Source organism: Harpegnathos saltator, unplaced genomic scaffold (assembly GCF_003227715.2).
Source record: "Harpegnathos saltator strain DR-91 unplaced genomic scaffold, Hsal_v8.6 scaffold587, whole genome shotgun sequence".
Taxonomy (NCBI): domain Eukaryota; kingdom Metazoa; phylum Arthropoda; class Insecta; order Hymenoptera; family Formicidae; genus Harpegnathos; species Harpegnathos saltator.
In genome coordinates this window covers 1,025,706-1,052,117 of record NW_020230412.1, presented here as the reverse complement: position 1 = coordinate 1,052,117, position 26,412 = coordinate 1,025,706, and the positions used below count along the sequence as shown (strand labels likewise).

Genomic DNA, 26,412 nt, shown 5'->3' with positions numbered 1-26,412 from the left:
CAGGTTCGTATGTTTACACGTTAACCGGCTTATTTTCATCACGACTGTGCGAAGGTTTAACTGGTGATCGAATTACTATCCGAACAGTACGATCCACATGGAAAGTTTCGTAGAATTTAATCAGGATCCAGTCCTTTTTCTCAAGACAATTGTAGATCTGATTGGGAAGTCTACGTGGATTCCAAATTAGAAGTGTGAAACTTCAAACAGAAAAGTTAAACAAATTCCATTTATCCTTCAACGTGTTTCTTTCCGAATATTTTTCTACATCAGTTTCTTCTCTACATCAGGATTGCACAGAACACATGAAATACTTATTAAAAACTTATTTTTCAAACATGAATATAAAGAAAATATAAATGTTCAACAATGTTTACGAGTTTTAACAAGTTGTACAGTCGTCAACAAGTTTTACATCAGACTGGCAAGAAAGTCATATCGTTTTTTCTGTGTAAATGAAAAACAATTTTTTCATACAAAGCAAAAACTTTATCCTGTCATATATTGCCCCTTTAATTCAATGACCTTTTGCCATTTGTTTGGTAGCTTCATGATTCTGGCCTCACAGAATTTCTGGTCCTTATCGACAAAAAACTAATCCAAGTACCGTTTGGTAGCCTGATCAGAATTGAATTTTTTCCTCTCAAAGAATTTTGCAAAGAACGAAATAAATGGTGATCTGATGGTGCAAGTCAGGCGAGTATAGTAGATGTGGTAACACCTGCCACCCAAGGTGGGACAACAATTTCTGGTTGGTGACCAACGATGTATGTATAATGGCGGTTGAATTCAACTTATACAGCATAGAAGTTGCAGCAATGTTGCTGCAACTTCTATGCGTTGCAACAATGTTGCAATATTGCTGCAACTTCTGCCGTGCTATATGGGAAGCAATGCTTTTATTTTGTCGTCATCGACCTCAATTGGCCGACCTGTCCGTGATGCATCTTCCATAGAAAAATCTCCTGAATAAAAACGAGCAAACCAACGCTGACATTGGCGTCCTGTTAAGGATTCTTCATCATACACAGCACATAACTTTTGACGGGCTTGTACAGCGTTCTTTCCTTTTTGGAAGTAAACAAAATATGGCGGAAATGCTCGTTTTGATTTTCCAATTTTAATCTAATACCAAATAAACAATTCTTTACCGAATGACACACTTCTTTTTGTTTAAAAAGCTTGAAATATCAGCTGTCAAATGATATAAAGGTTATAGGATTTGGAAGTAAGTTGCGTTTAATGACAAGCAAAGCCATTTATCCGTGAGAAACGACATGACTTTGTTGCCAACCTGATATATTGGTATAAAAGTGAGATTCTTTATTCATTTTTATGCAGGTATAGATTTTATTCGTCGAAAGAACGCAAATTTGCATTAGTTTTATTTATTATGAATGTGAAAACTCGTATTTTATATATATATATATATATATATATATAAAAATAACAAAATTCTTAATGGTATTATGATGGGAAATCAACTTTGGGACATTTTGCCTGGAATTTATACTCTTTTTGTATATCTGGTAAAATTTCGAGAAATTTTTTCGTAGAGAGATATCCTAGAGTAATCGTCTCGATTGTGCCCAGGGGGTTCTGGGAAGTGCCTTACGACGTCCTGAACACATTCAGGATGATTTCTGGATGTTTCGTGCTATCCAGGTGAAGATGCAGCGAAGAAATAATCCGAGACGCACACATTTTTTATTCCATTACATTGGCCGTACAAGAAGTTTGTAGATGATGTTAATTGGGTGTTGTACGTAACTTAACGAAATGTGGTGTTATAGTACCGATCACTGGTGACTATTGACATCGCAGACAGCGTAAACTCAAAAAAAAAAACAAACATTTAAAGACGTTTAAGAGAAAAGAAGTAGTACGTATTTTAAGACTTCTTTCAGAAGTTTACGCCGTCTGAGATATTAAGGTTATTATGTCGACCTGTGTGCAGGCATTGATACGCAAAGATACGTTCACGCTTGAGAATATCACATGTAAGACGTGAAATTTGAGCGACTTTCTCAGATATGAAACTGTATCGTTTGCGATATCATTTCGGCCAACTTTCAACCAATCAATGGTTAAACTGTCACTGTGCGCGCGCGCACGCCGTCCGCCTCGCCTTATCATCAGTATCGTGGGATATCAAGTTGCGCAACTTTTTTGGGAACAATCGTTCACCTTCGGAATCTTAGCCTATAATTGTTACATGCAGTCAGGTACTGTTACTGCGATATTGGTAGATGCCAAGGATCGCTCATAACGATATACCGCATGAAAGTTGTGGAAAGGGACCAATGTGCGTAGATGAAATCGCGGACTTTTCCCTCTTTCCTCTCTCCCGTCACATTTCACTTCGTACGATTGCCAAATAAACGTAGAATTTAGACTTACATAGCGTTCGGGATATAGCAAGACAGGACGGGTTGTGTCGGCCATGCGATTTCATATTTTTTAGAAAGAACAAAAGATTTTTATTTTTTCTTTTTTGGAACATAAATTTCTTTAGAACATAAGGAAAGTACTCGTTTCTAAAAGGAGCATTTTCAGATTCAAACATTACAAATACAATTAAAGTAAATTGCTTGTGTTCATGGTAGCTCGCAATGTAGACGTACAATTGAAGAAAATAATCTAATCTTCTCTTCATTTAACAGCATTTCTTTTCAATGTGGACATATATAATTTCCATGATTTCATACATGGCCACATATAGAAGTGAAATTTATACATGAATCATATAATCATATAATAATCATATAATAATATATAATTTGTGTATAATTATGTATGATTTTATATAATTATATGCAATCTTTTCTCAACGGCCATTGTTCCTTTTATAGATACATAAATAAAATGCATGGCCAACACGGCGCTTAATTGCCAATTTGACCCGGTTTCCCTACTGAACGGTGTCACAGATACCTCGCATAAGTGTCTATGGAGGAATCACGATATTACCATTGTAGCAATGTTATATGTCACTTAAATGCGGATTCTCGTTTCGATCAGTCGAGCCAATTCTCTGTCGTGCAAGTGCCCTAACAACATATGTAGGTTCTGAGAATGTCCGGAGGATGTCGCAAACATAAATTGCAAAAAATGTCCCTTACATATCTGAGACATACATTATATCGATTGTTAAAGAATATGTTTATATTCAGTATATCAGTATTCAGTACGACTGAAGAATATGTATATATAGATTTATCTGTATTTCTCACAGTATACTTACTGCATACTGGAAGACGTTCTCAGTATGTACCGGGAGAACGAAAAAATTGAACACGCTTAGTACGTCTTTTGTGTAATATAGTGCATTAGTAGCTTCGGTTAATTTTCGCTGTTCGCATTTAGATGGCTCCAGCTGCAAATATAGTCAACTGTGAGTCAACTGGAACTCATGCTATATTAAAGGTTAGACGTTTTCCAAATAGAATTCAGTCCACCAAGGTTTATTTTTGCAAGCAATGATATTGTTTTTAAATCAGTTCAAAATAGGACGTGATAAGTTATTTTTTCAATATGTTTTCCTCCACTAATTTGATATAAAACTGCGGCTGAAGTACATCGAGTGGAAATTTATGGTAATCCTGCTCTATCAGAAAAAACGCGTACAGATTGGTTTCAACGATTCAAAAATAGTTATTTTGATGTGAAAGATGTGAAAGACAAGGAACGTCCAGGCCAGTCAAAAAAGTTTGAAGATGCCGAACTATAAGCATTATTGGACCAAAATTAATCTCAAACCCTCAAGGAAATGGCTGAGGCACTAAATATTGCAGTTTCGACAGTTTCTGACAGTTTACATGATATGGAAAAAAATCCAAAAGGAAGGAAAGTGGGTGCCACATGAACTGACCGAAGCGAATATGCTGAATCGTATGTTTATCGCCACTGCTTTGATTGTAGATAGAAAAAAAGAGTTTTTTGTATCGGATTGTCACTGGTGATGAAAAGTGTATCCATTTTGATAATTCTAAACGCAAAAAATCATGGGTAGGCCCAAGCCAACTATCCACATTGGCGCCAAAACGCAATATTCATGGTCATAAGACATTGTTCCGTATTTGGTGGGATCAAGAAGGTGTTGTATATTATGAGCTCTTAAAACCGAATGAAACTGTTACGACTGACAGATACCGACAACAATTATACAGCTAGTTGAAGCTAGTGTTGAATAAAAACGACCACAAATCGCACACAACAAAAGGAAAGTGATTCTGTTGCACGACAATGCCCGGCTATATGTTGCAAAAGTCGTCAGGAAATCGCTGACGAAGCTCGAATGGGAAGTTCTTCCGCATGCCGCGTATTTTCCAAACCTGGCCCCGTCTGATTATCACTTGTTTCGTTCAATGCAGCATGGCCTTCAAAGCACACGCTTTCGAAATTACGATGAAGTCCGAAAGTGGGTAGATGAATGGATTGCTTCAAAACCTGAGTCGGTCTATCGTCGCGGAATTCGTCTCTTACCTCTTATCTCTTAGATGGGAAAAATACAAAACTATGGAAAATATTTTGATTGATTAATCAATTCATTTTGTAATTGAAATAAATATATTTTCCAAGCAAAAAACAACGGAAATTAACCGAGACACCTAATATATCTCGAATATATAGAGAATATATGCGATTTATGATAATATTTTACAATATTCTCCAAACATTCTCAGAACCTACATGTGTTTGATTCCGGCGATAAATGTAAAGCAAGCACAGAAAAGAATGAAAAGAAATGAGAGAAAAAATATATAAAGAGAATGTAGTCTCGTTACAGAAATATCTTCATCTGTCTATGCTCTCGAGATTGATATCGTATTTAAATTATTAGATTTCAGTCACACTATCTTTAGATATTTGTTAATATGGGCCAAATGCTAGTTTTGATGCGTATAATAAATAATAAAAATAATTTGCGAATCTATTGTGTATTGAAGACAATTTTCTACAAATTGTCAATTGACAATTTTCTCAAATATTTCGCCTTTGGATTCTTTTCGACAAAAGAAATATATATAAATAAGTCTAAATAATCACAATAGATATCAACAATTAAAGTTTGTACAAAAGTAAATAAGCCAAATTGAATCAAACTTGAGTGAATATATGTCAGTATACAGTATGTTTGGTATAAGAAACGGCGGATCGTGACATTTTTCCTTACAAAAACCACTCGTTCTATATTATGTCTTTTCTAAACTTGCTGACGATTTCTCAGTGTTAGATTAAATGGTTAAAATATAAATTCAAAGGCAAGCATTTCTGTAGTTAAACTCACAACGACAACATCATTATTATTTTAAAAAAAGAAACAAGCATAATACAGATCGAGTTAATTAACAATAAAGTTAATAAGAAAATATACAATAAGAAAATATTTCATTATTTACCAAGAAGCATAAATAACGCTCGAGATTTGTAAAGAATTCTTTTTTCTTTAATATTTATGTAGATTAATAGTTTAGATTTAGTTAGCGTGATCTATTTTTATTATTTATTTCACGCACCAACACCAATGTTGAAGCTTTTACCAGCATTGTTTTAAGTTTTACGTTCATTTCTAGAGTTTTATATTTAATTTTGTTTGGACTTCTTGTCGAAACTTCGATGAAAAGTCGATATGAAATGTATCGAAAAACTCTAAAAAAAATTCACCGTGCTACCTGGGTTGCTTAGAACAGACATATGAAATCAGATTAAGACATAGTTCTAAAAAATACGTATTGTTCCTTGGAAAATTCCCTTTACACTACAAAACTTTAAAACTTGCTTCCTTTTACTTTTACTTGCTTCCTTTAACTTTTACTTGATAGACTTGTATCGAAGAGTTTTCAGATAATGAATCTAGTTCATTTGTATTTTTCAAAATTCGTAATATGATATATGAACACATTGAGCAATTATTCATCTTGTAACCGTTTACAATACCGATAATGTTTTACTAGCAAACAGGATTTCTTCGTGGAGTGATTTCTTTCGTGGAGCTTAATTGATCTTTCGTCAATTCTTTCTAGAAGATTCATAGATTTTGTTACATAATGCTGCAGTTATTATTATTTATATATCTATCCTTACAAGACTGAGTGAAAAATTGATTTCATGTGAATCAAGACTTTCATTATATGACTTTCATATATGAGCATATTATTCGAATTGTTATAAAAAAATTCTATAATGTACCAGTAAGCAAAATGATAGCAGTATCCTTGGTTAAAAGATGATTATATATAGTTATATATAAATCATATACAATTATATATGACCCGTATATGAATTTTGTTTATGGCATTGCCCAATAAACGTCAACTAACGTAAACATTATATCATTATTATATTTCAACAATGTAACTATTACATACAACATATGTTATGTTGCACTGTCGAGTGGAAAATTATAATATTGATGTGTTATGTTACTGTTAGTTGAAGTTTACTACTGTACTTTATAGTCTTCTCTCCGTTCCTAAACTATTTCTCTTAAATTCACAAAGTATATACATCTCTTCATATGGAATAATTCTGTATAAATATTTTAAGAAGTCTTCAGGAATGCCAATCATGGAAGTGATCCATATAATTTCCCCTCAATCATCTTTATAATATCCTTCTATGAATTTTTAAAGAGTTATAATTCTGGAAGAAAGTAAAATTTTAGAAATGCTTTGAGAATTCACCGTATTATCTGGGACGTAATATTATCATTAAGTTTTTTATTGGTCGTACTTTATATATATACAGGATGTCTCAGACCACTTGAACAATCTCTAGAGATGTAAGGCGAGTTGAAGCGAACCCAAAAATTCCATATCATTTTGTAAAATTCGCAATAGTTATTGCAATAGTTACATTAATTATAGAAATCCGAATGAGCGCGCGCCGAAATCGTATTGGACGAGCTTTATCAGCGGCCGAGTCAAATAGCGGCATATTGTTCTTCTCCTCGCCACGTGTCAGCAACAGTGCTAGATCGACCGTGCTGTGATCCGAGTGGCTGCAATGCTTCTCCAATCATCTATCTCGGCATGCGGTCACTCGACAGATTTTTGTAATTAATAACTCGATAACTATTGCGAATTTCGCAAAATAGTACGAGATTTTTGAATTCACTTCGACCCGCTCTACGTCTCCATGAGGAATTGTTCAAGTAGTTTGAGACATCTTGTATACGTACGCATATACAGAGCGTCCCATAACTCAGTATGAGGATTTCATAGAGATATAAAGCAGATTAAAATAAACATAAAAGTCTTATACCAATATGTTTTGATATGTTGCTGATATTCATAATAATTATCGAGTTATTAATGACAGAAGTCTGATGAGTGAGCTCGTGCCGAGACGGATGATTGAAGAAGCGTTGCAGCAACTTGGGCAAGAACACGGCTCAATTGATCTAGCAACTGTTGCCAGCACACAGGAAGGGGAAGGACAACGCGCCGCTGTTTTATTCCGCCGCTTCTACATCTCGCCGTATCGTTAAATTTCTGTAATTAATAACTCGATAATTATTATGAACACTGCAAAACAGTATAGGACTTTTCTGTTTGTCTTAACCGTCTCCGTTTTATATGTACACCTTGTATATGCGTACATAAACAGGATATATCAAACCACTTGAACAATCTCTCGTAGAGACTTAAGGTGGATCGAAGCGAACACAAAAGTCCCATATCATTTTGCGAATTCCTCGTACTGAGTTGTGGGACACCCTGTATATGCATGCTAGGATTGAAAGTTGAGTGAATTTTAAAGACGATATCGGACTTTTAAGAGAGTCTAACGATGATATGAAGAAGAGATTGGCCGAAGATACCTTGTGAGGAATAAGTATAGACTTATATACATAGACCAAACACTCCACAAGAGATTGCGAAGACTATACCTGGAAAACGATAGCTGTTAGTACAAGTATTCGATCTTTGTCTAGCTTAATTTCTTTTGGACAGATCGTCTAACTTGCGCTAATATGAAACATGCCAGACAAAGGTTGTGTTCAGGAAACATGACGGTTATTAAACTGTCTAGTAAAAATAATCCATGATACTTTTAAATCTACCAATGACATCCTTTTATCAAAAGTCGATCACTTAACGGCTAAATTCATTTAGCGCGCTTCCGTGTTGGAAGCATAATTCTATCTTTATTGCTCCTTACTTGCTGAAGGAAGATAAAAAATATTGTTAGCATGAAAGTATACAAAGCGAAGTTACAAGAATGGGATTCACTTAACTATTTTTTATTTTGGCTGAGAAATAGCTCTAGGGATGAAAATATTTCTTCAAAGAAAATTGGATTCTTCATATTTTTGTTAATATTACTGAAACCATAGGAAACATTAAATTAAATTTAAAAAATGTTAAATACAATATTAAATGTAACGGTGTGCAATGGTCTTTACCATTATAAATAACCATAAAAAAATTTTATTTAATTTCCTCATGTCTTTATTTTTAAGAAATTTTATTGTTTTTTAATAATAAAATGAAAAGATCTTCCTAAGCCTTTTATTCATGTGTATGAATTGCCGATGGTATTTTTTTAAAAGATGAAATTCACTCTTAATCCGTAACCAGTCTCTTCGATCAAGCTACTAGTACAATGGAGTCAAGTGGACCTCAATGAATTACTGTTTTTTTAACGTTAAAATAAAAAGTGATTAGAAAAGACATATTATTAGTATTATATATTATGACTAGAATTATTCAGTAACAATCTTGATTTATAACTAGAGAACTAAAATTCGTTGGGTCACTGAAGTCCGAGAATATCAACTATATCAGATATCCGGGAGTATCAATATCTGAAATTATAATAGGAAAAAAATATATTTTTTTCCTATTATAATTTCAGATATTAACCCATAGTTGAAATTCCTGAATTCCAGCAACCCAAAAAATTATAGGTTTAGGATGTAAAAAGCACAGGATATAAAAAGTACGGAATATAAAAAATATAGCGACTCATATAATATTATTATGATATATAATATTTATACGAACAATATTATTATCGTAACTATTATATAATAATTATTAATATTTTTATTTTTTTATTTAAAGAGAATAATAGCAATCTTCTTTTGACAATTATGAAGAGTATACGTTTTTTAAATAAGTTGTATATAATATGAATAAAATTAAATACTTATCATATAGTGTTATAGACTATTATACACTATAAAATTTTGTATTTAATATTTTTTCAATGTCTTCTATAATTTCAGAAATATTAGCAAAAATGAAAAAAACTGGTTTTTTTAACAGGATATTTTCATCCTCGGAATCGTTTCTCAGCCAAAATGAGAAATAATTAAGTGATAAGGTCCAATTATATTGTATTTCTGCAAAAGTTTAAATTTTCTAGAATTTTTGCTTACCCAGACCTTTTTAGTTAACCTGATTGTATTCTCTAACCGCAATCAAGGGTCGTATATCTGTAAACAGTGTAAGGAAACTACAGCTCTCCCCTCCAAATTTTATCTTGAAATTTCTCATAAGAAGGAGCAGTATATGTATATAGTTGACGGGAATAAGTCAATGAAAAAGGAAGTCAATAATTGATAATCAATCGTAAATTATTGCTTATAAATGTTAATGTAATTATGGATGTAAAGGCACGTACTTCCCAGGTATTTCAAAGACCTATAAAGGCACCGTACTGACTAAGGAGATCATTTTTTGCCTATATATAGGGTATCTCAGACTGCTTGAACAATTTCTCGTAGAGGCGTAGAGCGGATCGAAGCGAACACAAAAACCGCATACCATTTTGCGAAATTCGCAGTAGTTATTATTCACAGAAATCTGAAATGCACCGCTATTCGACAATGCACTAGTCTTCTTTCGCTCCTACGCGTTGTCCTTCCCCGCACCACAAATCGTCAACAGTTGTTAAATCCACTGGGCCGCGCTGCTGGCCCGAACGGCTGCAAAGCTCGACCAACACCATCTCGGCGCTCACTCGTCAGATTTCTGTAATTAATAATTCGATAAATGTTGCGAATTTCGCAAAATGGTATGGGACTTTTGGGGTTTGCTTCGATTCCACGAGAGATTGTTCAGATGGTCTGGGACACTCTGTATATGTATACGTAGATATATTTGTTTTTAAATGTCACGTGCTCGGCATGTCACAGGTATGTACGATGAGGAAAGAATTATATAACTGTACAAAGCAGTGGAGATACAGAAGAAGAAAGAGAGTGAGAGAGAATAACAATTTTTATCGAAAACAGAGTTTAATATATTCTATGAATGAAGCTTTATATAAATGATTATAAAAAAAAAATACATATATATATATACATATATATTTTACGACAAATTATGAACGAGCGAGCGTTGGACGGAGAAGAGAAAAAGCGCACCATTGTCTGTTACGATTACTTATCACTATTAACCGTTGTCATGATCTATTGTTTATTTCTTATATGCGATATGGAAACGTCATGCGTCTATTATAACCTGTTCTTGGCGTCTATATCTATTCAGAATCCTTATATGTATTAGCAAGACACACACGTACAGTCACACATACACATACTATATACCACACCACACCACATCACACTACACATTCTACTCGACGACGTTTCAAGTCCACTTATTATGTATGACTATAATGTATCTACACGATAACGCGCGGTGCCACGTGACTGTTGTAACACGCGGTGCTGCAACTTCGAGAATGGATGTGTTATTCGACAATAAGAAATAAACACTTGTGAGCTAACGTGGTACGCTTTCTATGATTCACATACCCGCGTGAGCATACGTTACATACAATATTATCAGGTTTGGAAGAGTTACTCCTTGAAAGTAACTCGTTATCATTATTCGCGACACTTATTAAAAAAGAATAACCCCTATTACCGTTACTATTATTCATTTTGAGAACAATAACTATTTAAATACATCGCCAATATAGAAGCAACCTTCTTTAGAAGAGATTGTAGTTGTTATTATTCAAGAAATAACGAATCGTGACAATTTCAGTTGCTCTCCTCATTAAACCTCGAGAAAAAACCGTCTTTTTCGCGACTCATCACTTCTCATCCCAGGAAACAAAGTAATGATAAAAGTTATCACATTTATTAGCCTTACTCTAAAAATATAGTTGTCACTAACCAAAAAAAGTTATTAGAAAGAACAGCAAGAAGATGTGTTTGTAAATTAAATTACGGTATAACGAGCGAGTTTGAGCACCGCTCGTTGAGTTTTAAAAATATCGCTCATGTACATTCGGGTTCATCGAAAGTACACGAGGCGGGGACGCCCGGAAAATCGGCGAAGTTAACCGAACGACATATCTTTTGTCCGGAAATTAATGGAACTTTCTCATTTAAACTGCGCGCGCTTGTGGAATCTCATGTTGTAATTTTTTTTAAGTTGGTGCAACTGTCAGTGATATTTATGTCAAATTTCATGACGATATTAGTATTCACTTATTAGTATTCACACAATTCACAGTGGTTTTTGTTAGACGGTTAGACGGATTATTGTTCACGGCGATTTTTACGATGTCGAAATCTGCTGATCAAATCTGCTGATTTGCATTAAAATTTTGTGTTGCGGACCAAATAAATTTCACGTAAACGTTGGAAATGTTAAGAAAGGCATACCCTGAAGATTGTCTATCGCGAACAAGAATTTTTGAATGGTATAGGGCGTTCAAAGAGGGCTACTAAGCCGTCGATGATGAATTACGATCTGAATCCCATCGACATCAACTGACAGCAAACATGTCGCTCAAGTCAAGTTATTGGTGCTCAAAAATCGTCGTATGTCCGTCAGAGAGTTAGCAGCTGAGGTGGAAATCTCAAAAACACAATGCTATGTCATTTATGTGTGAGCACCAGCACACATCATCGATTGTTTGTAAGGTTTTGGCCAAAAATTCAAGCAATACTGTTCCCCAAGCTCCGTATTTGCCTGATATGGTTTCATACGACTTTTTCCTATTCCCAAAACTCAAGTTGCCGCTCGGAGGATATCATTGAAGCCATAAAAAAGATTCGCTGCATGAACTAAAGGCTATACCACAAAGCGCGTTCGCAGGAGCGTTCAAGAACTGGAAAAAGCGTTGGCATATGTGTATTGCTTCCAATGGGGAATATTTTAAAGGCGACAAAATAAATATTGATGAATAAATAATCTCTTATGTATTTTATTTCAAAAGTTCCGTTAGTTTTTGGACAGAAGATAAGCTCGCTCGACCAACCGAAGAAAGCCGAGCATACCTGAACAACCAGAGAGCAGACCAGAAGGAACTAACCGATAAAACCGAGCGTGGTTGACAAGGAGATGGCAAGACATAAAATCGATAATTGAACGAGTCATATTCAAGGATCCGGACTGAAACAAAATTTCGGTCCGGTTACGGTTACGGTCCAACAAGATATTTCGTAATGGTTCTCAATTTCGGTTTCGATCTGGTTAAGCATAACGGGATCTGAAACCATTTGAAATAACGGTTTTTTCAGTTTCGGTTACGGTTTTTCCAAAATTGTTTTTTATATAAATATTTATTTTTATAAATTATAATATTACAGCATGCTTTATAAATTACAATATTACAATATGTAATATATAAACGAATTTTATTCACAAAAATATTTAAGCGGCGTCATTTTTTATCAATTTTAACTACCGTTAATGGTTTCGATTTGATGTACTTGTACCTGGTATTACTTCCTCTGTTTGACTCTGTTGGTTACGGTTTGAGCATAAAAATCGATTTCGAAAGGGTTATCGATTCCGGTACCGGTCTGGTCCAGATTCCTGATTATATTTCATTCGAATGGAGGGGTTGAGTACATAAAAACCCTGAAAGAGTTTGCGTGCATGGACCTTTGTTTGCGAGAAATTTGTAATTAACGGCGAGAATCCAAAATGCAGCAGAGATTATTCGAGGAACACTAGGAATTTTACGAAAGAATTCGTAATTCTGTAACACATAGATGGTGGTTTTTTGGAAAACAATAGAAAACTTTTTTGTTCACTTCGAGCTAATTTACAAATACATGGCGTCATAGTAGCTTATTTAATAAGTCGCACATTCATTTACGAATTTTATTTAATTAATCTAATATTTTACATACTTGTCTGCAAAATAATGAAAGAATTTTTTTTCAATTTAATTTAATTTACATAATTACACAGAAGCTTTATTTGTTATCTTTAGACATCCTGTATAAGTTGATAGTTTTCCTAGTTATTAGCAATCTATCTATTAGATCTTATATAGATCTTATATATCTTATATAGAGGTCTAAGAAAGAATCAAAATACTCTGCTTTAGATCTAAATATATTAGAAAAAGATATAGAAATGACGATACACTTAACCGTATTTAAAACTATTAGATTAGTGCAAAAATAATTACGGTTTTTACGTATTGAGTATAAAGACGCATGTATCAGTTAAAAATTATATTTATTAATCAAAATAAAGACCATTGGCTTGCACACATTTCTCCCAACGGGAAACAAGTTTGTTTATTCCTACAAGATAGAATTCTGGAAAAGATAATGGTAACTAGAAAAATCGGCGTTAAATTTAAAATGATAAAAACCGCAATTATTTTTGCACCAATTTAATAAAATTTCAAATCGGTTGAACAACTAGGATTTCGATCAAAATTGTATTTATATAATTCCTTTATAATAATGGTATCTGATCGATTATTCAGTTTAAATTTGGGTCTTGTATTCACGATTACAACAATTTGTGTGCGAATTATTTATTAATCGTTTATTTGTGTATATTTATTACATATGTGCGAATATTTTAACGGCAAGTTGAGACAAAAATTGCGATAATGTTGAAATGACGTCAAAATAACGACAAAATAATCGAATCATTATCAAAAATTAAATTTTCAGACATTTTCTCGTCATTTTGGCACCATTATAATTTTTGATGCTATTTGGGTTGTTATTGACGAATGTGTGTGTATTACATCATTTTTTTCTACGCTTGATCGTTTTTATTTTAAGATTTTATGATCTGCAGAATATTCTAACATCACTAAAAATGTTCCTTTTGCCATGCATTCTTTAACAGAAAAAATTTATTCTCTTCTTTAGTGTTATAAAATTTTAAATCTACTTTGTTTCAATAAGCTTAATTACACTTGACTTTTGCAGGACAATATGATTCCCGATCGTCTTTCGCATACATATTTTTTCACTCTTTCTCTCTCTCTCTCTCTCTCTCTATTACAGAATTAATTATATTTGATAATATTATTATATTTATAAAATAAAAAAATTAAATTGACGATGTACGGTGTACTTTTACTCTTCGCTATCCATTTCCACGTTCTCCAGCTGTTCTTCCACTTTGCCTTTAAGAGCAGTAAGACTGAGAGGAGTATCGAGCATCTCACGTCCCTCGGGCTTATCCCGCTTGGATCTGTATAAGGGATTCTCGAATCTGCCACCACCAGTTGGTTGCGTTATTCTTTCCGCGTCATCAGTCTGCTGTCCGCTCGTTCCGGCAACGTCAGCAATTTGGACGTTGCCTTCTGGGATGTTTTCAAAACGAGCGAAACCGTGTTTCTGCTTCTCCGCACGAATTCCATCTCGAACGGATGACACTGCTTCCATGCATCCCGAGAGAATGCTGCAAAGGTTACATTTCATCAGAAAAATGGACGATTATACAGGGTGGGGGGTTATAAGTTTACAACCCGAAGTGTAAAGGTAGATTAGGTTAAGACAAACGTAAAAGTCCCATACCGTTTTGCGAGATTCGCAATAATTATCGAGTTATTAATGACAGAAATCTGAGGAATGGGAGCGCGCCGTAGGTCCGGTGAGATAAAACAACGAATAGCGGCGCATTGTCTGTCCCCTCGCCGCGCAACGGCAGCAGTTGTTGGATCGACTGGGCCGCGCTGCAACGCTTCTCCAATCATCTATGCCGGCGCGCTCCCACTCTTCAGATTTCTGTCATTAATAACTCGATAATTATTGCGAAACTTGCAAAACGGTATGGGATTTTTATGTTTGTCTTAACCCAATCTACCTTCACACTTCGGGTTGTAAACTTATGACCTCCCATCTTGTATATCGTTCTTATATACAGGGTGTCCGGAATGTGATCATTAATATTTTGTGTACTGGTAGAACTCGTTAAAACAATTAAAAAAGTCCTGTGCCATTTTACAATTTTTTCAATATTTATTCCGTAATTAATTAAAATGTGTAAACGAATGAGCGCACGAGAAAGCGACAGGACCGGCTCTGTGTATAAGAAGATGGCTTACCTCTTAACAACGATGTAAGTAAACAGCTGATTTCGGGGCGGAGTGACCAGCGTCACATAACAACGGCCGCTGGTCACTTACTATTATTATTGTTACTTACTAATCACTATTGCTTCGAATCATTTATTTTTAATACTATAAATCATTTTCGCTGATGTTTTTGGGATCACTGAGTTCGAATTGGCTATTACTTGCATTCAAAATGGCGGATCCAATATGTCGACCGGTACTACAAAAAAGTGATACTGACTTTTGGAAATTTCAAAATCATCAAATTAACAAAAATCAGGGCGCTATTGTAACAATATGTTCTTGAGACTAAATAAAGCAAGAAAGTCTAGTACCACTTTTTTTTCCGACAAATAGTTAGCGAGATATCGTAAGTTAAATATTGAAAAAAGTTACCAAGTTATCCTTAAATATCTCAAAAAAATATTAGACAAATAAAAAAATGTTTTAGACAAAAGTTCAAATTAACTAATAGAAAAAAACAGTGTAATAAAAAATAAGAGTTCCCATTTAAAAAACGCAAGTTGACCTTCAAGTTGATCTTGAAAATAAAGGTCAAGGTCAAAGTCAAGGTCATCATAAGGTAGCTCACTTAAATCCCTACAACTTTTATTCAAATAATTTTCCTTGAAACTTCAATACTGAAGAGTTATTAGGGTGGTCCGTTACTTTTGGGACACCCTGTATAATTAAGTTTATATTAATTCATGTTTAATAAACACACATACACACACACACTAGGGAAAAAAATTTAATATTTCTAATAAAACTGTTCAGTTGAGGCATTTTTTAATAGCAACCAAATATCTTGTTTTATATAACAAAATATTTAGTTGTCTCAACTAAATATATTTTTGTGCTTTGTTTTCTGGACTAAATGATTTTGTTCTTAGACTTCATATATAAAAATTAAGCATTTTAGTTATTTTATCCATAAAAATGACATAATAACGAAATATTATTTTACATAAACTAAAATAACGCCCAATGGATACTATTTTGTCTTTCTGTGCACTAAAATTTAGATTTTATATATTGTTGCGACCGCGCCTTTGCGGGGCAACGTGGTGCTCACGCCGTTGGAACCGAGATCGGCTCATTTGGAATAAGTGAACGGAGAAATCCTGACAGCGAAAATAACAACAGTTGACAGTGAGTCTCTGACAAGCTGTCATCGAGGACAGACACGAGAATGATAAAATAGAGAATTGTTCCTCTAAGAAGCTTGAGCGAGCTGCGCTGTGAATAGTAAAGCTTTATATTTGTTTCGCGAGTGTTTTCATTTACCTGAATGCAAGCACAAGTGCAAGAGTGAGCGTAACAATATTAAGAAAAAATTATGGTGTTCTTAACAAAATTCATATAGTTAAAGCTTTTTGGTTGTTATAACAAAAATATTACGTTATACGAACAAACCGTAACCAAACAAGATATTTGTTTACAGGAACTAAACAGTTTTGTTGGGCATATTTTAACCAAATTATTTAACCAAAATTTTGTTGTTACAACAAAATTTTGGTTCGCGCAACAATACATTTTTCCTAGTACACACACACACACACACATATAGTTAGATTTGAACAACAATACATTTTTCCTAGTGCACACACACATATAGTTAGATTTGTAAGTAACAAAAAATAACGATTGGTTACTTTTTGAGTAACGGTAAGGGGAACGAGTACTTTTCTTCATCGAATAACGATTAACGGTAATTAATTACTTTCAGAAAGTAGCTTTTTGGTTTCCATTGCGTCGGCTGTTCGACACTCTCGCACGCCTTGTGCGCGATTTCGCGGAAAGGCGCTACGAAACGGATGACGTATATATGCCTGTACGCTGAGAGAGAAATGCATTATACTCACTGCCCCAAGGAATAACCGAAGTACAGGAAGCCCAGTAGAAGAAGAACAATGACGACGAGCGGTGTCCCGAGAAGTGGCCCGAGCGCGACTGCCAATCGAGAATCCTTCACGGCTGCGCCTGCCGTCTCCGCGCTCGTCACGTCGATTCCTGTGCCTGACAAAAAATTCCCCTTTGTTTCTCTCTCATTGATTATCATTTCTTCGCTTAGGCTAGTAGACTGTTATATTTTCGACGCGAAATGCAGCGCTTCTAATTATATAACCACACAAAAAAATGTCTTAATCTGGTGACTAGACCCATATATCCCTATGTACTTTGACCCGCTGAATCCGAATCCGCCATCAGAATTGGCCCATCGGGTCAGAGTTTCTCATAAAACTCAAAAAATAGATAAAAATTCATAAAAAATTTGTTTTACGACTATCTTCTAAGATTTATTCAATATTTATACATTATATTTATTTTTATTTACTTTCACAATAGTTTTCATATATTGATGGCAACAAATGGTGCAATTTTGTTTAAAATGGCCAAAATTTTTAATTTCATAAAGAAAATTAAGATGGCAAGGCCGAAAAATACCAAATATAAATTTTTTTCTTTCAAAAAAAATTTATTCTTAATACGGTTTTCTTTAACGGTTTCATCAAAATATCGCGCATTTTTCTCCTTTTTCTTCACTTAGATCGTCCTTTCTCGCACTAGTTCTTTTTCCTCTTTTTCCAGCAAGTCTCAAGTACATATACCTGTTTCTTTTTCACTCTTGAGAGTGTACGCTAGTTCTTCAAAAAAGAAAGAAAAAAAAACAGACCAATTAACTATCGTTTCTTCACATACAGATCGGCGGAATGTTATCCTTTTGACGATTAAACGCGAACCTTTATCGTTTATTAAAAGTGCACCTGTAGTTCGATTTATTGGAATAATTAATGGTGTCAAATACCAAGTAATATTCCTTTGTGCATTCGAAGAACCAATAATTTCAACATTATAATTTATGAATTATTCTTGAAACTCGGTCAAAGCATTTTCATGGCGCGGGAGAAGTACGCGAAGTATAAAATGTACGGAATTAAATTTTCATGACAAATAAATCACATTTCGAGCATGCCGCACTCAAAGGGACACGTACAGTTCGATCACGTAGTTGTATATGTGTATATACAGGGTGTCCCGTTATAATGTTCCACCCCAAATAACTCTTCAGTATTGAAGTTTCAAAGAAAATGATCTGAATAAAAGTTGTACGGATTTAAGTGAGCTACCTTATGATGGCCTTGACTTTGACCCTGACCTCTACTTTCAAGGTCATTTGAAGGTCAACTTGCGTTTTTTAAATGGGAACCCTTATTTTTTATTACACTGTTTTTTTCTACTAGTTACTTTTTTCTACTAGTTACTTTGAACAACTTTTGTCTAAAACATTTTTTTATTCGTCTAGTATTTTTTGAGATATTTGAGGAAAACTTGATAACTTTTTCAATATTTAACTTACAATATCTCGCTATTTGTCGGAAGAAAAAGTGCTACTGGACTTTCTTGCTTTATTTAATCTCAAGAATATATTGTTATAATAGCGCCTCGACATTTGTTAACTTACTGATTTTTGGAAATTCCAAAATCATCAAATTAACAAAAATCAGGGCGCTATTGTAACAATATATTCTTAGGACTAAATAATGCAAGAAAGTCTAGTACCACTTTTTCTTCCGACAAATAGTTAGCGAGATATCGTAAGTTAAATATTGAAAAAGTTATCAAGTTTTCCTCAAATATCTCAAAAAATATTAAACAAATAAAAAAATGTTTTAGACAAAAGTTCAAATTAACTAATAGAAAAAAACAGTGTAATAAAAAATAAGGGTTCCTATTTAAAAAACGCAAGTTGACCTTCAAATGACCTTGAAAATAGAGGTCAAGGTCAAAGTCAAGGTCATCATAAGGTAGCTCACTTAAATCCCTACAACTTTTATTGAGATCATTTTTCTTGAAACTTCAATACTGAAGAGTTATTTGGGGTGGGATATTTAAATGGGACACCCTTTATATATGTATGTGTGTGTGTGTTCCAATTATGAAATTGAATAAAAAATCCGTGCCGTCACGGGCTTTCGTGATGTCAAAAGCACTCTCAATCGATATTGTTGTGACGAACAATAAGGACATCACGGGCAAAACCACTTTATCGCTTTTGTGTGACTATATTTCCGATTTTATCCATACGATTTCTAGTTTTCCCAATTATATCGATCCTATGACGAGATCGCACAGTATAAATCGCAATGAAATTGTTCTCCGAAGTTGCTGCGAAGATCCGCCGGCGAGAACAGAATGAACGCACTAACTTTGCAGCAAGTCCTGCAGGTTCTCCACCGCTTCCTGGATCGCGATGGCGGAATAGTCACCCTTAGCCTTCACGAGGACCTCGACACCTTTGCTCCAGGTGCGTCGGACGTGCCAGGCGATCTGCGCCGCGTATCTTTCCAGAGCTTCGTCCGCTGTGGTCTGCACGATTGCTAGGGAGATGGTCTTCTTCGACATAGAGACGCGCCCACCGCAGTACGGACAGCAGTGACCTTCCACCTGTGAAAATATGATGCGCCAGTGTGCCGAGAAAACGTCAATCGAATAAGGGAATGAGACGCGTGATGAATTGATCCTTCAGCTGCTGCGAAACCACTTGGTTATTCGCGTTAAAAAATTGAAGCTAGTCCATTGGAATTAAGCCAATTTCATTTCAGGGTTGCATACGAGGTATTCTATCTTAATTGTGCACCCTGATTAACATCGCAGAAAGTGGTCGGATGAAAAAATGTTTTAAAGAAAAGTTGTTCGGTTTGAAGGGGAGACATAAGACAACGGTATCATTTTGTTTGATAGCGCCACTTTCGAGATATCTACTGATCATCACTTTTCTTAAATGAGAGCTCCAATTTTTTATTATATCATCTTTTATTCCTAATTAATTTGGATCCTTATATCCCCTTTCAAACTAAACAACTTTCGTCTATAACATTTTTTTCATCCGACCACGATGTTAATCATAATTAAAACGGTACACAATTAAAACGGGACACCCTGTATATAGTGAATTGACTACTCCAAATTAAAACTGTCTCTTATTAACATTTTCAGATTCTTTTGATGTCTTATTTATGCGACACGCTCCAAATTTTGTCCCATTTGGGTTTGGTCGGCCAAAGCTTATTCTTCGCACAAAGCCAAGTTTTTTCAATATTCTTTATATTTCAAAAATGATCGATGCTTCGATATTTTTTCTAAGACAAAAATGTCAAATTTTCAGGAAAATAGCGCTATGTAGAAAATAGATGCGAATTATTGGACACCCTGTATATATACAAGATAAAGTTACTTTTGAAAAGTAGCGTTATGCAGAATTATTTGTATCGTGAAATTAAATCAATTTTCTAGTAACTGAAAGAACTTTTCTATCATATAATTAGTTCTAATTTTATTTATTTTTTACTATTGGTTTAATTGTTTATGTTCTTACGTTCAATTGTTGAACTAACTCAATTTTTATCCAATGCAACTCGGTAATAGATTATGCAACAAAATTTACATAATTCTGAAACTTCAATATTTTTATCCGATTTAAATGTTTTTCCGCGAGATATGTGTGTATGTGTGTGTGTGTGTGTGTGTGTGTGTGTTTATAGAATACACAATATTATCTCTTATAATCAAAGAGTTTATAAATTTTTCACATCAATGGGAAAAACGCAGCATCTAACCGTGAGAGGATATTCGCAGTCTGTGAATCCGCATCTCGGTCTCTGAATGGCGCAGATCTCTTCGAGGTAATCATCTTGAAATAAAATTTCCTGGCAGGAACATTTCGGACAACTGTACTCGGTATATCTGGAAAAATTATTGGGAAATAATCTTGTGATATTGAAGGAAGAAAAAGGAATGAGGCTCGAATAATAGAAATAGAATTGAAAAATGAAAATAATTTTGACAAACTGGGAAGTAGAAATTGGGCGGAAAAATTATCAGTGAATAAAACCACTTACAATCGCGTGATGTCATCGTCGCTCAGAAGCGAGAAAAATTCTTACGAATTACATCGATATAATATATTATATCTATAAAATGATACTTGTAATCAATCTAGCAGATTTGTATAAAATATTTTTCTTTTTAACTTTAACGATTAATAAATTATCATGAAATTAATCTAATATGCAACACACCCACATTTTTAATCTGACTTTTCTCATGATTGTGTCACGTTGATTCTACTGTTATTTATTAATCGTTTGAGGAAAAGGAAAATGTATGAACTATTTTACAGATTTGCTCGATTGCAAACATCATTTTATAAACATATCTATTTTTATTTACTTCATTTTTTATTATTTTACTTATTTATTTATTCACGCATTCTATTTATTTCAATATATTTTGCAAAAATTTTTAAAATGTTCTTCCTCGTTTCTGACTTTATAAATCAAGATGACAGCAGCAAAGAAAGAGAAGTCTCAAGAAAAAATATCTACATTGTACCTTTCTCTCTCTCTCTCCCCCCCCCCTCTCTCTCTCTCTCTCTCTGTCTCTCTATTTCTCTTTTTCCCAGATTAAATTACGTGATCTGAGAACAATAGCTATGCTCATTCCAGTTTGAATAGATTTTATTGAACGGCAGCGTTAATACGCATCATCATTGCTAGGAACTTACTTACTTCACTGTAAATCTGCCTCTGGAGAACTCCCTGCGATCTTGAAAAGTCCTCCACTCCCAGCTGGTAAACGGCTGCCCCTCGTTCGCTAGCCGAATCGACTTTACCTGTGTCTCCCTTATGGGTAGTAGGATACTCAAGGTGCGATTTGCGCTTGGCAGGACGACGCTATCATAACGACAAGGCACTTGCTCGAGATGTGGCGCCGCCATTGAGCTACCGTTCCAATTTGCAGGATCGGTCCAGAAAAAATTACCCGCCCTCGACCATCTGCTGACTTTCGCGTCTGCCTTCGCATTGCTCAACTTGCATTTATAATACACAGAAAATTATTTTAACACGAACGTGAAACATGCGGTGAATATTTTAAATTAGTAAATTTGGTCCGTAAGCCCAGCCTTTTAGAGATTCTTTTAAATTTGGATAGTATATTAATGGAGGAATAGTGTGTAGACGCATGTGCAATTAGAAAAATATTGATCGTATCTTGAAACTGAGATGATCGAAATAAAAATTAAAATTCATATATCGTATGTACGAAATGTACGAGATGTACCATTATCACGTTTTGAATTTTAGCAACCAAGTTATTCTTATTGAGCTTTGGAAATTTCAAAATCACTAAATTAACAAAAATCAGGGAGTTATTGTAACAATATATTCTTGAGACCAAATAGAGTAAAAGAGTCTAGTACCACTTTCCTTCCGACAAACAGTTAGTGAAATATCGTTGAAGTTAAATATAAGTTAAATATTGAAAAGTTGTCGTTTTCCTCAAATATCTTAAAAAATATTAGGCAAATAAAAAAATGCTTCAAACATAAGTTGTTGAGATTAATTGGTAGAAAAAGATGATATAATGAAAAATTCGGATTTTCGTTTAAGAAAAGTAATGATCAGTGAGTATCTCAAAAGTGCCGCCATCTGTAAACAAAATGCTGTCGCTGCTCTATGTCCCCCTTCAAGCTAAACAACTTTTGTCTTAAGCATTTTTAACGCAGTGTTTCTGATATATTTGGGTGGGTCCTTTAAAACGGGACACTCTGTTTAACTACATGTAATCATTCTTTTTTGGGCAGTTCTTTTTGGACAAATTCTTTTCCAAATCAGTTACGAGATAACTTGTATTTGTTACGAGATAACTTTTGGTAGGCAATATATTAGTGTATTTTGGAGTTTAATCTAGATATATGAAAACGTCCTAGCACAAAGGTGCCTTGAACCTTTATAATTCGAAAAGCACCTCATAAAAAAACATTTGATTATAGTGTTTTGGAAAGCTCTCGAAGTTAGCTACAAAAATATACAATAAAAAATATAGTGTTCCATTCAAAAAATTAAACGTGACCTTCATGTGACCTTCAAATAACTCTTCAAGGTCAAACCAATGGTACCCTCTTATGACCGTTACTTCGAAACCATACAACTATTGTCTGAAACATTTTTGTTTTAAATGGATTTTGAGAGATCTCAGTGCGCAGATTAAAATGGCCTACCCTGTATACACACATACACATATATATCTTTCTTATTTTAGAAATCAAAATAGTCACAGACAAATACAATTAAATGTTTAATTATTATGGAATATTATTATATTATAAGGAAAAGTAGAGAAATTATTGTTTGTAGCGGATAATTTAACATTTGACAAAATCAAGAAACAAAATATTCGCATGTGGTGGAAATTTTACCCATGGTAGCCTTTAAGGATTAATGAACCGTGTTCACCTGCAGTTTATTGTTTCTCGGCAAGACCAAGGATCCTTGTCTGGGCAGATCGAGCGCGGACAACCTGAGATCGCCGGGTCCAGCGATACCCACCGCGTGGCGGGTCTGCTCGGGAAAAGTCACACGGCTGTCGGTTTCTGGAACACGACCGTCTTCCCAGTTGCCGGCGGTTTGCCACTCCAGATCTGGCAGCCAGTGCTTCTCAAGAGCAACGGCGCATCCGTACGACGACACCAAGATAACGCAGAGCGCGAGTCGGCAACTTAACGCGGAGAAGCCGAACATGCTTCTTCCTTCTCTTCCGTTTCTACTTCCCTTCCGAGTTAGTTGATTAATCGGACGAGAAACAGTCGACGTAACGAATGCGTCGCGAGTTGCGCGAGTTCTTCGCGACTAATCCTCACTCGTGCGACTTAGGAAACGAGTCGTTATTCGTGCTCGTTGTTATTAACGGTTTGATTTACAGCACTCCTCCGAATTCCGGAGGGAAAGAAAAACGTGACGAGGCGGGCGAAAGTAGCTGGACGTGATTGAGAACTCCGACGAGCGGAAACCACGGCGGATTATCGAGACCGAATGGGGGCGTGCCTGATTCATGGCGGTTCTGGCGCGGACTCGCGTTATTTATCGCGATCAGGTCGCCGTGAGTCCCACCGTGAATGCGCTGGAACCGAAGTCTTTATCGTGTGACTATGAATTCACGTTGCGATCGAAGTATCGAAACGTGCGACGGAACGTGCGTCGAACGCGTCGCGTTGCGCGCGCAAACGCGACGCCGACGTCGCGATATTGAAACTCTATTAGCGCACATTACAAATATATGTTATTGTTCTGTCGAAGAGCCGAGTGCGCAGGCGGTCGTGGAAATCGCGCTCGCAAAAATGGAGCCGCTTGGAAAATCCGACGCCGACGAAAATCTGTCGCCGACGCAATTTATTCATTCCAGAGTCGAAACACGCGCGAACAGCTAAATTCCCGTTATTTACATGAAATATGTCGACGTGTTTGCAATCATCGTTTATTATAATGGTATACACTTAATAAATCATGCTAGCGAATGCGCGCGTCGCGCACGATAAATATCGGAATAACATTCGCCGCCGGTAAATCCTCATTTCACTGTAGCAACTAAAATAATAATAGCGCAAGCGGTGTCAAAGGTGCATCCACACATACGCACGCACTCACGCACGCATACACATACACACGCGCGCGCGCTCACACACACACACACACACACACACACATACGTATGTCACGTGTCACGAAAAGAAGATTATAAGATTTATTATCACATTCAGTATATAGGTACAATCATACAGCAGCGAATGGTTTCTTTGTGCCTATGTGTGACGGTCGGAAGTAAATATCGAGCAATAAAAATGTGTGCGTCAGCAGTGTCGCAGTTACGGCGGTGGGGAAATGGAATTTTTCATTAGCACATCGAGATATTATTCCTATCTATTGCACAGTTATTATTAATCGACATCGAATCGTCGCTGTAATAATTTGCGATGGATTACGACAGGTGAAAAACTCATTCCAAAACTGCAAAATCGAAATTGACGAAACTCGGCTGCTTTCGTCGCGGTGCCGTCGTTATAATTCGTGATCGCAAGGCGAATTGAAAGACCATTCAGAGAGAGAGAGAGAGAGAGAGAAGGGGGGGGACGAGAGAGTGAGGAAAGTATTATTTAAAGTAACTCATTTAATAATAATTATATTATTGTACAAGTCCCAGCTAATTGAAAGATACGATTTTCTTCTCTCTTCCTTTCATTCTCTCCTCTCCCTTTTCTCCAACACCGATAAACGCGTATTAACCCTTTAACGCCCGACTTTTTCATAAGTGTTTTAAGAATAAAATTCGAGTTCTTTTTTAACTGAGACTATAAGTAGTGATAACCAAAAAAAATATCAGAATTTTACATTGGTTTTTTTTATCGTTCGTTTTTTGTTTATTGATAAATATGACTTGAATTCTAAAAGCATATACGAAATGAGCAACCTATACAGAGAAAAATGAAGGATAATCTATACGACATAACTCTGATAGTCAGCTTGACATTTCTGAGCTGAAACTTTGCTATATTTGTGAACGAAGTTTATCATTCAGAGCGCCAAGCTTACTATTTCAGAAGAATATCTTATAGATCACCATTTAGATTGTCAATCGTCATTTTCCGCCGCATAAAAAACTGTGGGTCACCAGGTTTCACGAAAATAAGTTGATTTTTTGATTTTCGTATCCACCATATTGGATTCGCCATTTTGAATTTCTATATTCTTTTAATTTCACATTTTGCATCTGAGAAAGTTTCCAAATGTATAAAATTACAACAGATACCAATCTATTCATTTATAATGCATTTCTAGATGTCAGTAACAATGCTAACTATGCCTACTTGGAATTTGACAAAACATGTTATGATTAAAACTGAGCTAAAAACAGACTAAACCGAATCTACATACAATCTACATACCACTTTTCAGAAGAAGAATTCACCTTTACAGTGGTGCAAAGAAAACGAAAATATCTCCCTTTTTGACTAAGTTATGGATTCTTAAATGCGTTTCTGGTAACTATAGTTACCAGTAGGCGTTAAAGGGTTAAACACAATATACTCGAATTATTAATCGCGACGAGAGGAGCGGAGGAGCTGACGAAGTTAGGGAACAGCTGCAGGAGAACGGAAAATTTCTTCTACGATTGCGCTGGACGAAATATCTCCGTCATGTTTGCGTTACATTCGCAGTCGGAGCGTGGACTGTCGACGATGCACGAACTTGATCTGAAGAACTCCTCGGAGGAAGAGCAGGA

The 26,412-nt window shown here is 35.2% G+C and overlaps 1 protein-coding gene across 1 annotated transcript; it reads right to left on the bottom strand.

The window, feature by feature from the left end:
- Window positions 1-13,706: 13,706 nt before the first annotated feature.
- LOC105186961 (protein amnionless) lies at window positions 13,707-24,352 on the bottom strand. The gene is made up of 6 exons (XM_011147506.2): window positions 23,592-24,352; window positions 21,864-22,165; window positions 20,913-21,039; window positions 19,503-19,740; window positions 17,157-17,310; window positions 13,707-14,636 (listed from the first exon to the last, which is right to left on the bottom strand). Exons 1-6 carry the CDS (start codon window positions 23,874-23,876, stop codon window positions 14,309-14,311), a joined length of 1,434 nt encoding a protein of 477 aa, XP_011145808.1. The 5' UTR covers window positions 23,877-24,352; the 3' UTR covers window positions 13,707-14,308.
- Window positions 24,353-26,412: the final 2,060 nt, after the last annotated feature.

Coding starts and splice junctions, on each gene's coding strand:
- LOC105186961 (XM_011147506.2), bottom strand. CDS start 23,876: ATGTTCGGCTTCTCCGCGTTAAGTTGCCGACTCGCGCTCTGCGTTATC. Junction 22,166..23,591: donor CGAGAAACAATAAACTGCAG/GTGAACACGGTT, acceptor TATAAATGCAAG/TTGAGCAATGCGAAGGCAGA. Junction 21,040..21,863: donor AGAGGCAGATTTACAGTGAA/GTAAGTAAGTTC, acceptor TAATTTTTCCAG/ATATACCGAGTACAGTTGTC.